This window comes from Ranitomeya variabilis, chromosome 6 (genome assembly GCF_051348905.1).
Source record: "Ranitomeya variabilis isolate aRanVar5 chromosome 6, aRanVar5.hap1, whole genome shotgun sequence".
Taxonomy (NCBI): domain Eukaryota; kingdom Metazoa; phylum Chordata; class Amphibia; order Anura; family Dendrobatidae; genus Ranitomeya; species Ranitomeya variabilis.
In genome coordinates this window covers 53,634,610-53,647,966 of record NC_135237.1, presented here as the reverse complement: position 1 = coordinate 53,647,966, position 13,357 = coordinate 53,634,610, and the positions used below count along the sequence as shown (strand labels likewise).

General features: G+C 39.6%; 1 protein-coding gene across 1 annotated transcript in view; it reads left to right on the top strand.

Annotated features, from left to right (window-relative positions):
• Window positions 1-13,357, top strand: part of NRP1 (neuropilin 1) — a 179,839-nt gene that overhangs the window by 137,265 nt on the left and 29,217 nt on the right. Inside the window, 4 exon segments of the mRNA XM_077268499.1 lie at window positions 2,214-2,369; window positions 7,860-8,004; window positions 10,592-10,926; window positions 12,055-12,199. Of these exon segments, the coding sequence (XP_077124614.1) occupies window positions 2,214-2,369; window positions 7,860-8,004; window positions 10,592-10,926; window positions 12,055-12,199 (781 nt within the window).

Below are 13,357 nucleotides of genomic sequence, written 5' to 3'. Positions count from 1 at the left end.
TTCTATATAACTCAGAAGTAGCAGTAAAACTCAGCACTCAGTAGGATTCATGGCAAAAGGTGTGAATTTATTTCCAGTAGGTCAATCTGAAGAAATAGCTAATGACGTTTCGCTCCTACAAGGACCTTCATCAGACAAATGTTATATAAGACTACGTTCCCGGCAACAAGGAATGACGCAGATACCTCCAAAATTATTGGCAGAAATGACATGATTTCTTTCTACCAGCCTGTTAGTAAAAGCTTATATTTTTAGTCTGGATAATTTAATTACTGCAGAAAACATGAAGAGATACAGCGGAGAGATCATGAGATTTAGAGGGCTCTTGAGAGCGGTAAGAGCACAGGATGGGACATGAGCTCCTAAGACCACTCCGAAATCACTCGAGAGGAGAGGGTTTACATTTTCAGTTGCAGAGTAGAATATGAGCTTACGGCAAATCCATGCTAATCATAATAACTGCACACGGTATATGTGTGCGTACGTTAACCCATGTGTTGGCACAAAACACCAGAAGCTCCTTCTACAATATAAATTAGCATATGCAGATATGAGCGTAACGCCAGATACATAAAAATGTATAATCCGCAAGACGGGATATTACTGCATTTTATTTGCAGGGGAATAAATAACTGCTCGCTATATAAAGTACTGCTGGGAGCAGGAGGTGTTCGCTCTTGAAGTGAGCACTCGTGGAATCAATCTGTCTGCTCTTACGCTTCAACTGAGACTTAATAGGAAGCCCAATATGTGTTATATGGAGGCGGCAAAACAGGGTCTGGACTGCGGGCTCCCGAAGATGTTGTCAACGTTATTGCATAGATTTTATGCAAATTTATCTACATATGGACATGAAAAGAGGCAGATAAGTCAGCGCACACTGATTTCCTATGTCTGTGTGTAGCTATATTTCCAATTTCAGTATGGAAACATTACTGACAGGAGGTTGATGACATTTTTTTTGGCAACCTATTGTATTGTACCCAGGACAGGCTTGTGTATGACCTGGTATGTAAGTACTTCAAGGGAATCTGCCACTAGACATCGATTCCAGTGATGTGTCACTTATATGGCTGCTTGCTGTAGTTTTGATAAAATCACCATTTGGTCAGTATGAGATCATCACTAGAGGATTAGTAAACCTGCTGCCATGTAATTCTCCATAGTCACGAGCTCTGTATAACCAGACCCACACCACTGAGTTGCAGCTTTCTGCCTATGCACAGTGTACAGAGAAAGCTGCCAATCGGTGGTGTGGGCGGGGTTATACAGAACTCAGCATTAAGGGAACTGCTAGAGAAAACAGCGATTGTATAAAAACTACAGCAAGCATCCAAGTAAGTAACACATCACTGAAATCAGGGTCTCTGCCAATATATAATGCTACTCTCAGATGTGGTAGCAAAAATCTGGTGACAGATTCTCTTTAAAAGGCATGTCCACATTTGGATATAATGGACATATATTTTTAGCGAACTTTGTAAACAAATAGTGTTCAAAGAAAGCCAAGAAGCTTCTATTTCCATCTCCACTCATAAATCTAGTATTGTGTTGGTGATAAAACAGTAATAAATAAAAAAAAAATTGTTCAATCTTATGGTGACTATTCACATTAAATAAATATCCGCCAAACCATAAATGTTGGAATCATCTAATATTTCTGGTGGTGATAATCTCATTCTTAAGAGAAATAAGCCACTGCCAGAGGTGTCTGGCAGCTTCTCTTTCCCTTTCTCTGAATGGAGCATGCATTTGTACGGGAGTATGGAATGAATAATTCTTGACGGAACGAATGTGTATGGCCAGCCTTAGATACAGACATGATCATCCTCCAGATTTAGCACAGAAGGAGACATTTTTCCCATTTCTAGTCTTCAAACAATTTAGGCATGTTCCTTATAGGTCCATGAAATAGAAAATGGTTGGATAGAACATGACTCCCACTGAAGTGACATTTAGTGCAATCTCAATATACAATATGAAAGGCTTCAACTGTGGTGACGCTACCAGTTCTTCTTCAGACTACAGTTGATTGGGACACACTATGGTCAGATTTTTTTGGTGGACCCTTCAATAAAGAATGACGTCTAAAGTGAAGAACCCTATGAAACTTTTGTAGCTACAGTGATCCTCATTCTGTTTTCACTCTATACTTCCACATCCAACCATTCACTAGATGAAGATAACATGTCCTCTCTGCTTCCATTATACAGGTAGACCTTGGACTGCTCCGATTTGTTTCTGGAATTGGAATGCAGGGAGCTGTATCAAAGGAAACCAAAAAAAAGTATTACGTGAGGTCATATAAAGTCGATATTAGCTCCAATGGAGAGGACTGGATTACCCTTAAAGATGGAAATAAACATCTGGTAAGAGTCAAAGGTCCATTTTTTTTTGCAGCCCGTAAATTAAAAATCATAGCAACTAGTAAGAATCTATAATAAAAGATCATACTAATATTAAAATACCATGAAAGTCGTTATTAGAGGTAGGCCCCCATTTCTGTTTAATACCTCGCCGGTCGCTCGCCGGTACTAGAGTTCCCCAAACAGGTCTGGGCAATTTAAAAGGACTTAAGAGACTCGTATATAGAATTCAAGATACGGGGACTATAAAAACACAAAGGGCCCCAGCTCTGATGAAAAAAAAGAAGTAAAAAGCATCTGAACACACATCTCTCTAGACCCTGAATTATAGGTGAATGTTTATAAAGCGCAGTTGAAATACATAAAACATGATTTGTGGTAAATTGTTATTTTAGGCCATTGCTCACTTCTGTTAATGGCTGAAATAAAACGAATGGTCCTTAGGAGGGAGACTATTTAATTTTACATGGCTTTACAATTGAAACTAACGCAATAGGAAAACAAGATTTATGTATACGCATTTCAGTCTGGCGCGAAGGTATGTAGGCTGTATAGTTCCATAACGCCGCTCACAGCTAGTGTAGAGACTAGTTTTACATTGTACAGTCTGTATAAGATTGAACACCGTCCAAAACCCTCCTCCCCAATTTTTCACAATTTACTAACACAGGCTGATAAGCAATCTCCTTTTCTTATTCATATATTCATAGCAAAAACCATTTACAATTTTGAAATATTCATCTTTTCATTTGTGAACTTATCTGCCATTTTTTTCTCATTTCTCATATCAGAAGGTTTCTGCTTTTATTGCTTAATTCTGTCTACGTAAATGAATAAACAGAAAAAGTAAGGAATAAGCGAATTAGAGGCCTGAATCATTTATAGTAAAAGACAAGGATACAGTACTGTCTGTGCCTACACAAGTTAATGGGAGAGAAGTTGTTAAATGTAGCTATATCATTTATAGGAAAACCAAGGAAGACCATACAGTCTGTACTTATGTGATATATAAGGAAAGACAAAGGCAATATTAGTCATACCTATATAAGTTACAGGAAGAGACTAGGAGGCAGTACTTTCTGTGCATACACAAGTTAACTGGAAAGAGAGGGATAGGAGTTGTTAAATGTAGCTATATCATTTATAGGAAAAGGCAGGAAGACAATACTATCTGTACATATATGATTTATAGAAAAAGACAAAGGCAATATTATCCATACCTTTATAAATTACAGGGAGAGACAAGAAGGCAGTACTGTCTGTGCCTACACAATTTAACTGGAGAGAGAGAGAGGCATTGTTAACTGTAGTTAAATCACTTACAGGAAAAGGCAAGAAGGTAATCTATCTGTACTCTGTACTTTTATGATTTATAGGGAAAACGCGTAGGCAATATTATCCATAAATGGCTCACTGAAAAGGGACGTAAATTCAGAAAACATCACAGTAAAAAAAACAGCCTTACCAACACGGGGTCAGATTACCAATACACTAGCAGGATGTAGCAGACCCCCATGCTAAAGGCAGGGGCTGCACAAGTGCAAAATACTGATGGAGCAGTCACTCACAAACCGACCAAATCATGGAGGAGGTTTCCCATCTCTTGCATAGAGAGCCAATCGCACAAGTATGTGTGATCACAGTGTCTGGCTTACAGCCTATTGATGATGTCCATACTATTAGATCAGGCAGACTGGTCAGCACAATATAAGTGCGCCCCACAAGTACAGACACCCCAATTCAAAAGTAAAAAAGATGAAAAATGATGTTTAAAATACATGAGGTATTGGCATTTTAGCCAAAATATGCAAGTTCAAAGAGCATCAAGGGTCCTCATAATTGTGAGCCCCGAAACTAAATTAAAAAATGACACACAGAAAAAGGACTTAAACTTAAAAAAAAAATCACAGAAAAAGAAAATAATATTATATTATCTATATCTCTAAAATTTACAGGGAGAGACTAGGAGACTGCATGATGGAGGGAAAGGGAGATAAAAAGTACTGTTAGTACCTACAAAGTTCAGAAAAAGAGACTAGGAGGCAATACTGTCTGTATTTGCAACAGCTATAATAATAGATTGGGAGGCAGTACTGAATGTGCTTATATCATTTACAAGAAAAGACAAGGAGGCAGTACAATCCATACATGTAAACATTACAGACTGGGAGACAGAACTATATGTGCCTATATCATTTATAAACTGAGACAAGAAGGCAGTACTATCTTTGCCTACACAATTTAATTGGAGAGACAGTGAGGTAATGTTTTCTTTAGCTATATCACTTAGAGTAAGAGGCAGAAAGCCAATATTATCTGTACCAATAAGATTTATAGACAAATACATAGCAAAATAAATTATAAATAGAGACAAGGAGGTGGAAGTATGAAGTAAAAGGGAAACGGGCAGCAGTTATTAGTACATAAAAAGTTTAAAGGGAGGGACTAGGAGGCTGTACTTACAACATTTTCTGTAATAGACTGAAAGGTAATACTTTATTTACCAATATATTTTACAGGAAGAGACAAGAAGGCTGTACTATCTGTACATGTAACAGTTACAGACTGACAGTACTATATCTGCCCATATCATTTATAGACTGAGACAAGGAGGCAGTACTACCTCTGCCTACACAATTTAGTCGAAGAGATTAGGAGGCAATGCTTTCTTTACATATATTATTTAGAGGAAGAGGCAGGAAGCCAATACTATCTGTATCTATATGATTTATAGGGGGAAAAAAGGCAGTATTATCCATACCTGTTTCATTTATGAGGAGAAACAAGAAGCTGATACTATGAAGTGAAAGGGAGACAAGAAGAACTATTAGTACCTAAAAAGAAAAGACTAGGAGGCTGTACCTGCAAGAAAAAGTAAAAGACAGAGGCAGCACTATATTTGCCAATATAATTTACAGGGAGAGACAAGGAGGCAGTACTATCTGTGCCTGCAAAGTATAGAAAAAGCTATTGGCAGACAGACAGTACTATCTGTTTGTAGATAATTGTGTAAACCAATGCATGTATTGCTCCCTCAAGGAAAGCTATTGCATTATGCAGAAACCAAACTGGGCTGGGTAGAGTTGGGAAAGATCAGAGCATGTGCCCCTGATGCAGCTGTCAGAGGAGCGCCAAAAGCCACTTTGCCTTGGCCCATGTATTTAGTTACTAGTTTAATCCAGTGAACTGAACCTTTGCCCGATATGAAAGAAAGTCTAACTGCAGTTCTGACTAGTGCTCCCCAATCTCCATATGGTATGTATAGAATAGTCGCCGTGAATTATATCTGCATCATATAACTGAAGACCGATAAATTGCACAGAGTTGGATTGGGTTATTATACAGTGGGAAAAATTAGTATTTGATACACTGCCGATTTTGTATGTTTTCCCACCTACAAAAAATGGAAATGTCTGTAATTTTTATCATAGGTACACTTCAACTGTGAAAGACAGAATCTTAAAATAAAGACCAGAAAGTCCAGTTGTATGATTTTTACATAATTAAATAGCATTTTATTACATAAAATAAGTATTTGATCACCTATCAACCACCAAGAATTCTGTCTCTCACAAACCTGTTAGTTTTTCTTTAAGAGATCCTCCTACTCTGCACTCATTACCTGTATTAATTGCACCTGTTTGAACTCATTACCTGTATAAAAGACACCTGTCCACACAATCAATCACATTCCAACCTCTCCACCATGGCCAAGACCAAAGAGCTGTCTAAGAACACCAAGGACAAAACTGTAGACTTGCACAAAGCTGGAACCTGCTACAGGACAACAGGCAAGCAGCTTGGTGAGGAGGCAGCAACTGTTGATGCAATTATTAGAAAATGGAAGAAACATAAGATGACGGTCAATACTCCTCGGTCTGGGGCGACATGCAAGATCTCGCCTCATGGGGTTAGGTTGATTCTGAGAAAGGTCAGGAATCAGCCCTGAACTACATGGGAGGACCTGGTCAGTGACCTGAAAAGAGCTGAGACCACAATCTCAAACATGGCCGTCATGGATTAAAATCCTGCATGGCATGCAAGGTCCCCCTGCTCACGCCAGCACATGTCTACTCCCATATGAAGTTTGCCCTTCTCCATCTGGATGATCCAGATAAAGCATGAGAGAAGGTCATGTGGTGAGATGAAACCAAAATGAACTTTTTGGTATCAACTCCACTCTCCAAGTTTGCAGGAAGAAGAAGGATGAGTACAACCCCGAGAACACTGACCCCACCATGAAGCATGCTGGGAGAAACATTATACTCTGGGGCGCTTTTCTGCAAAGGGGAACAGGAAGACTGCACCGTATTGAAGGGAGAATGGATGGGGTCATATATCGTGAGACTTTGGCTAACAACCTCCTTTCCTCAGTAAGAGCATTGAAGATGGGTCATAAACGGGTCTTCCAGAATGACAATGACCCGAAAAACACACAGCCAGGGCAACTAAGGAATTGCTCCGTCAGAAGGTGTCAGGACTCTGAACATTTTTTACCTGTTGTGCATTACTGCCCTTTTCCAACATGGTGTTTTTGGTCTCGTGCACTTGTCTTCCTGCTATAAAACTCCACCCCAGCCTTCAGTCTGTGCTAGATTATTCTGCTTTGCATCCAGCTCCTGATTACTCCCTCGCCTTAAACCTGCTCCTGTGAACCTGTGTGGTGATCCTGCCACTCTGCTTTGAGTTCCTGCTGCATACACCAGTTCCAGTAATCCTCCTTCATCTGCTGCTTGTGTTACTTCCATCTGCATTTGCTGGACATGTAAGCTGTTTCTGCTCTGCAAAACCTGAGACTATTAACCAGGCCTCCCTGGTTGAGCTAAGATATGATTTGAACTGCCTAATAGCATATCTATCTGTGTCTGGACTAAGACAAGGATTTATTCGTGTCAAGTTTCCTCAAGAATAACTGCGCTTCATAGACTTTCTGCGAGATTGCATTTTCCTCTGAAGTTTCCTATAGACTGCTAAGCTGCATTTAATATTTACTCCAAGTGTTGTGGACTTGAGTTTCTCTCTGCACCTGCTTGAATCACCGTGTGATAATATAAACTTTACCACTTATAAAACTGTGTCCTGTTGTCTTGTTCCACGCAAAGAGTCTCCTGAATTATCCCCTATAATTATTACAGAAGGTCTTGGAGTGGCGTAGCCGGTCTCCAGACCTGAACCCAATAGAAAATCTTTGGAGGGAGCTGAAACTCAATGTTGCCCAGCGACAGCCCTTGAAAGGTATGGAGGAGTGGGCCAAAATCCCTGCAGCAGTGTGTGCAAACTTGAATTATTTTTTTTTAGACTCTATCTCTCACAGTTGAAGTGGCTCTAAGATAAAAATGATAGACTTCTCAATTCTTTGTAGGTGGTAAAACTTGCAAAATTGGCAGTGTATCAAATACTTAATTTCCCCATAGTACCGTATATAAAAATTAATTTTGCTAGCGATTTCTATAAATGCATCACATTTTAAATTATTATATTTACACACTACAGGTATTTCCTGGAAACACTAACCCATTTGACGTGGTATACAGCCCATTCCCCAAGCCTGTCCTGACTCGGTTCGTTAAAATACGCCCTGTCAGTTGGGAGACGGGCATCTCCTTGAGATTTGAGGTCTACGGCTGTAAAATTTCAGGTGAGTGTGCACTAAAGAATAACCCTCATATGTTAACGTTTACATGACACCTTTCCATAAAATTCAATGACCGCAAAGGGGTTGGAGGGGGGGAACGATAATTACATTGACGTTTATTGGAATGCAAATCAGGGAAATATATGTAATCATAGAGTTCACTGCATATGTGGACCGACTCTCACCAATCAACAATACTCTGCAGAGTAAACTGTAATAAGTCAACTTGTAATAACCACACAATAAAAGCCTTTATTAGAGAAATAATAGGCCCTTGAAGGCTCCTTCACCTGTACAATTATGGCGGGTTGTGACCTCACATCACATTGTTCTTCGTGCCCTTTGGCACTATAGATCTCTAGTTTTTTGTAATGACTTAGCTCAGACGAGCGGTGTTACATTTGTTCCCTGTTACAAGGTAACTTTGTAGTTTGGCTGCCTCACTGTTGAGGCTGCACCTTGGTTATTAATTGATACAATTACTTATTCACACACAATACATGCTACATTATTGTTTTGGGTTAGCAAGCCAATTTAGCACCAAGTGAACTACATTGCTGATGTTCTCAAGGCCCCTGTGTGTGCAATTAGGAGTTGATTGCGCCTGACTCCCACCTTCTCTAGTCCCCAGGTATCCATTTAATGTGATATAAACACCTGAGCACAGCTGTGTGGCTTCATTTAGTATGTCATCCATATACCACACTAAGAAAATGTTTGGAGTTTTTGCTCCCGCAGCTCAAGCAAACACATAAAACCATTTATAACATCATGTGACACTGAAGAGCTACTACAATTCGGAGAGGCACATCTAGCAGTAGAGGGAATGAAGGTTTTCATGAAAACTGTTAATAATAGCTTTGTTATAGAGAAATAAGAGATGGGAAAAATGAAAAATTAGTCTATGCATGGGGAAAGAGCATGTATGGCAAGTTGTGTCCTACTATTAAAGGAGTTTGCCCAAAATCACAAATTATCCCCTTTCAATAGGTTGGGAGATAATTTGTTGAGCACTGGGACCTGCAACCATCCTTAGGCGTTTGAGAACAGGTCTCTGTAAAGCCCTGACTTGACTAGAGCAGAGGTGCACATGACCAACTTGTACTCTATCCATTGTCTATGGGACTTCTGAAAATATCCAGATGTTGTCTTTGGAGCTTGCAGCTCCACTTTCAGTATTATGTAGACACATCTTTAGGATCAATGGGTGTCCTAGCAGTTGAAAACCCCTTTAAAACTGTCTGACAGATACCTTTTAAGATATAAGGCCACTGTCACATTGGGGACATTGGTTTATGGAGGCTCCATTATGTACTTACCAACACTTGTGTGCCATTTCTGCTGCTGCTTAGCCCTCAAACTAATATTACCATCTTAGTAAGTGATGGCATATAGCTAGTTTTAGGCTCACAAGGCGAGATGGGTCCTCTAAGCCTTAGGTCTAGGTGGGCATACAGCCCCCAGGTGATGATATAGCAAGCAGGAAGGCATGTAGGCAGGGAGGACTTGGCACACACACAAATCCCAGGAGCAGCAAGACGGATGAAGTGGAACTCAGCAGGGATGGAAGCAAGTGGAACATAGTATGCACAAACACAAAAAGCATAGATAGTGGAGCACACCAAACATAGGATTAACATCTCAATCTCAAGACATGGGTGTGTGACTAGTCTTAGGGAAATTATGTCACAGATCCATGTCGGGCAATTTGCAATACCAGATGTGGAGCATAACAGAGGGCAGCGGTCACAAGGGAAGGAAGCAGAGACCCGGGACAGGTGTGTAACAGTTAGGATATGCCATTACTTAATAATCATTGGGGGTCCAACCTCTGGAACCTCCACCAATCCTGTGAATATAGGTACCAAAGTGCTACCACAGTGCTGCTATTACTTCACAGTTTTACTTACCTCTGTGCAGAGGAAAAACTGGGGTTCATTTTAAGGATCAGAGGTATGACCACTAGTAATTAGGTGATTTAGGGACCTCTAGTCATTAAGTGACAGCTCATCAAAGTGTTACGCCATCGCTTAATGAAATGGGAATACCTGTCTAAGTAAAGCCCTTCCTAGGACCATAGGCTCAGGTACATCTGATAGCTAAACACCATCTTACACCCATGCTTAACGAAGGTACATAAATAGTAATATAGTAATATAGTGTAACTATTAAAAATATAGACTTTCTCTTTTGATACCCGTACATCTGTAGACTGAATCATATGTGTTATGTTTGGTCCAGAAGATATTACTGTACTTTTAATTTTCTCTAAAGCATGCATCATGACATGGCCATTCTGTGGAGTACTGAGGGACAGCATTTGACAAACAGCTCTGGGGCTACTTACTTTAATAAGGGGGCATAGGATAAGGAAAAATCCATTATTTACTTTCTCTTGAATGTTCTAGTAGACTGGTAGATGGGTCAACGGTGAATACAGTAAAAAATAATAGTATATAAGGATATAATAGTATATAAGGATATTAGATTGCAGGGTTTAAAAAGTTAATGACTCATGAATGTCATATTTTCCATCGATTTCTTCAGAAATTGTACAAATTTCCATATTTGGATATTTTATACCTTGCAGATTATCCATGTTCCGGAATGTTGGGAATGGTTTCAGGACTTATATCTGATTCCCAAATTACAGCCTCTAATGAGGTTGATCGTAAGTGGGTACCAGAACACGCTCGTCTATTAACCAGCCACAACGGTTGGGCACTTCTACCGCCAACCGATCATGTATATACCAACGAGTGGCTGCAGATTGACCTCGGAGAGGAGAAGACTGTACGTGGCATTATCATTCAGGGTGGAAAACACAGGGAGAATAAAGTCTTCATGAGAAAGTTCAAAATTGGATATAGCAATAATGGGCATGACTGGGAACATATCATGGACTCGAGAAAGAACAAAGCAAAGGTAAGGAAGAACATCCAAAAAAATGATTTAGACTGTTCTAGTATCAGTAGATCTTGGTAAATCTGGCAAATCTATCACCAAGCTCTAAAGAATTTGAGAGTAGCCAAGCTTTTGGTATCAAAATATTATGTTACTTCTTTAAATTGTGGATGAACATTTCTTTCTACTAAGAAATTTAGGTTTTAGTCTTCACAACACCAAAGGCTAAGAACGATGTAAGGTGAAATTAAAGAACATAATTACCAGTGAAATACGGCATCGCCTTATATGTAATGCTTTCATCTGTATCAAATATTCATATAAATAGATGGCGTCCTTTGTAAGCGTGGCATTATTTATGCAAAATATTCAAAGACCTTTTCTTACTAAAAGAGAATTTTAGAAAATCTCAAGGATAAGTCTTGACTTGAGTCGAATTACAAGAATGAAGCTTGACATGTTTAAATTTTTAAAGCCAGGAACGGGTTAGTCTTGCATGCAAATAATGGAGTAACTTTCAGTCAAACATCTTTTGATTAGATGACAAATTGCTTGAAGTGGATCTTATTACTTCGCTGCCACAGTCAATTGGTACAAATGTGAACAAGGTGATTATGTTTAATACATTGCATGATGCAGCCAGACCTTCCGTAACTTTTAAGAGCCTTCACGAATAGACAAATTTAGGCAGGCAGTTGCCAAGGGCATTGCAATAGCAGGAGTGGGAGGATATTCTTGCATACATGTCAATCTATATGTCATCTTTAAATTATGGCTACAATTTAGAATTGTCTGTTATGCTTTTCTTATATAGCGCCATCGTATTCCGCAGCACTTTACAGACATTATCGTAAAGGTACCCAAAGGGGTTCACAATCTAAATTCCCTATCAGTATGTCTTTGGAATGTGGGAGGAAACCAGAGAAAACCCACACAAATACAGAGAGAACATATACAAACTCCTTGTAGATGTTGTCCTTGGTGGGATTTAAACCCAGGTCCCCAGAGCTGTAAAGAAACAGTGCTAACCACTGAGCCACCGTGCTGCCAATGGACAATAAGACTCCAAGCTCAGCTGATCTTTGAAAGTAAAGCCAGTCACCCCAAGGCAATAATCTTGTTAATACTCTTTAAATTTTGTATTTGTAGACATTTGAAGGCAACACAAACTACGACACGCCAGAATTACGCACTTTTGCCTCCATACCTACCAGATTCATCCGCATCATTCCTGAAAGAGCATCGGTGTTAGGTCTTGGGCTACGAATGGAGCTACTGGGTTGTGAAGTTGAAGGTAACGATCTCCATTGATTATATATGCACACACTTCCTTACTGTCGTCTGCCAAAGAATAAAGCCTGACATATGTATTTATTGTACTTGGAGCCCAGTTACATTATCGCTAATGCTTTTGTGTTCCGTCATTGATAATCTATCCTATGGCCAATCTTCTTGGATTTACAGTCCTTAATAGTAGGAACATTAATGTTACCCACAATGTCCTCTTTCCATATCCTGTAGATGGCCCATTATGGTCATTTGCATCTGTCATCGCTAATGCATATTGTTAGGGGCCTAGCATTTATTCAGCAAATGACCACATTGTGTCTTGCTCTTAATTGGCTAATGAATCAATGTCAGCTATGACATATTATGGTACAGTGTTCTGGGAGGAAGAAGGCCGAGGTCCCTAAAACTGATTATTATTGCATATGGTGGGGTAGAGGTGGGCATATATATGTAGAATGGAAGCAGCACATCACTTAAATGTAACCACAGAATATTTTCTCATGGCCGCAATGTGTGCTTTTTTGGATCAGATGTTTTGGAATTGGATTAGATCTCAGTCACATTAAGTATTCCGAGCTAGAGGGCATCACTATGTCTTATCACTACAAAGAAAGACAGGAATCTGGCATTGCATTAAGGACTCTGGGCTGTCTGGTAGTATCTCTTTTGGGAGCCATGAGCTTAGAGGAGATACAGAAAAACCTGATTACATTCCATAACGCAGTATTAGTTCGTTTCTAAACATGAGGGAAACTTTTAGAAATGGTTTAACTTATAAAAGACAGAAAAATATAAGCTCAGAAAAAATAATATCTATTTAAAGGCGTCGTCCATTACTAGAACAACCCCTTCTCAATCTCTATGTCCCACCCCCAGTAAAATAATAACAGTAATACTCACCTTCGGAGCCAGTGCTGACCTTGTCAACAGTCCCTCTCCTGGGGATCGCATGACATTGTTATGTCACGCAATCCCTGTGACCACTCAGCGCTGGCTTCACTCTCACCATCTTAGAAAATTACATACATCCGGAGAAAGTGAGAGAACAGCAGCCTCCCCAGGAGAGACAGTGCCGGCTCTGAAGGTGAGTACAGGTGTTATTATTTTACAAGGGGGAAACATAGGGATTGAGAAGGGATTGTCTGAGTAGTAGTTTTAAACT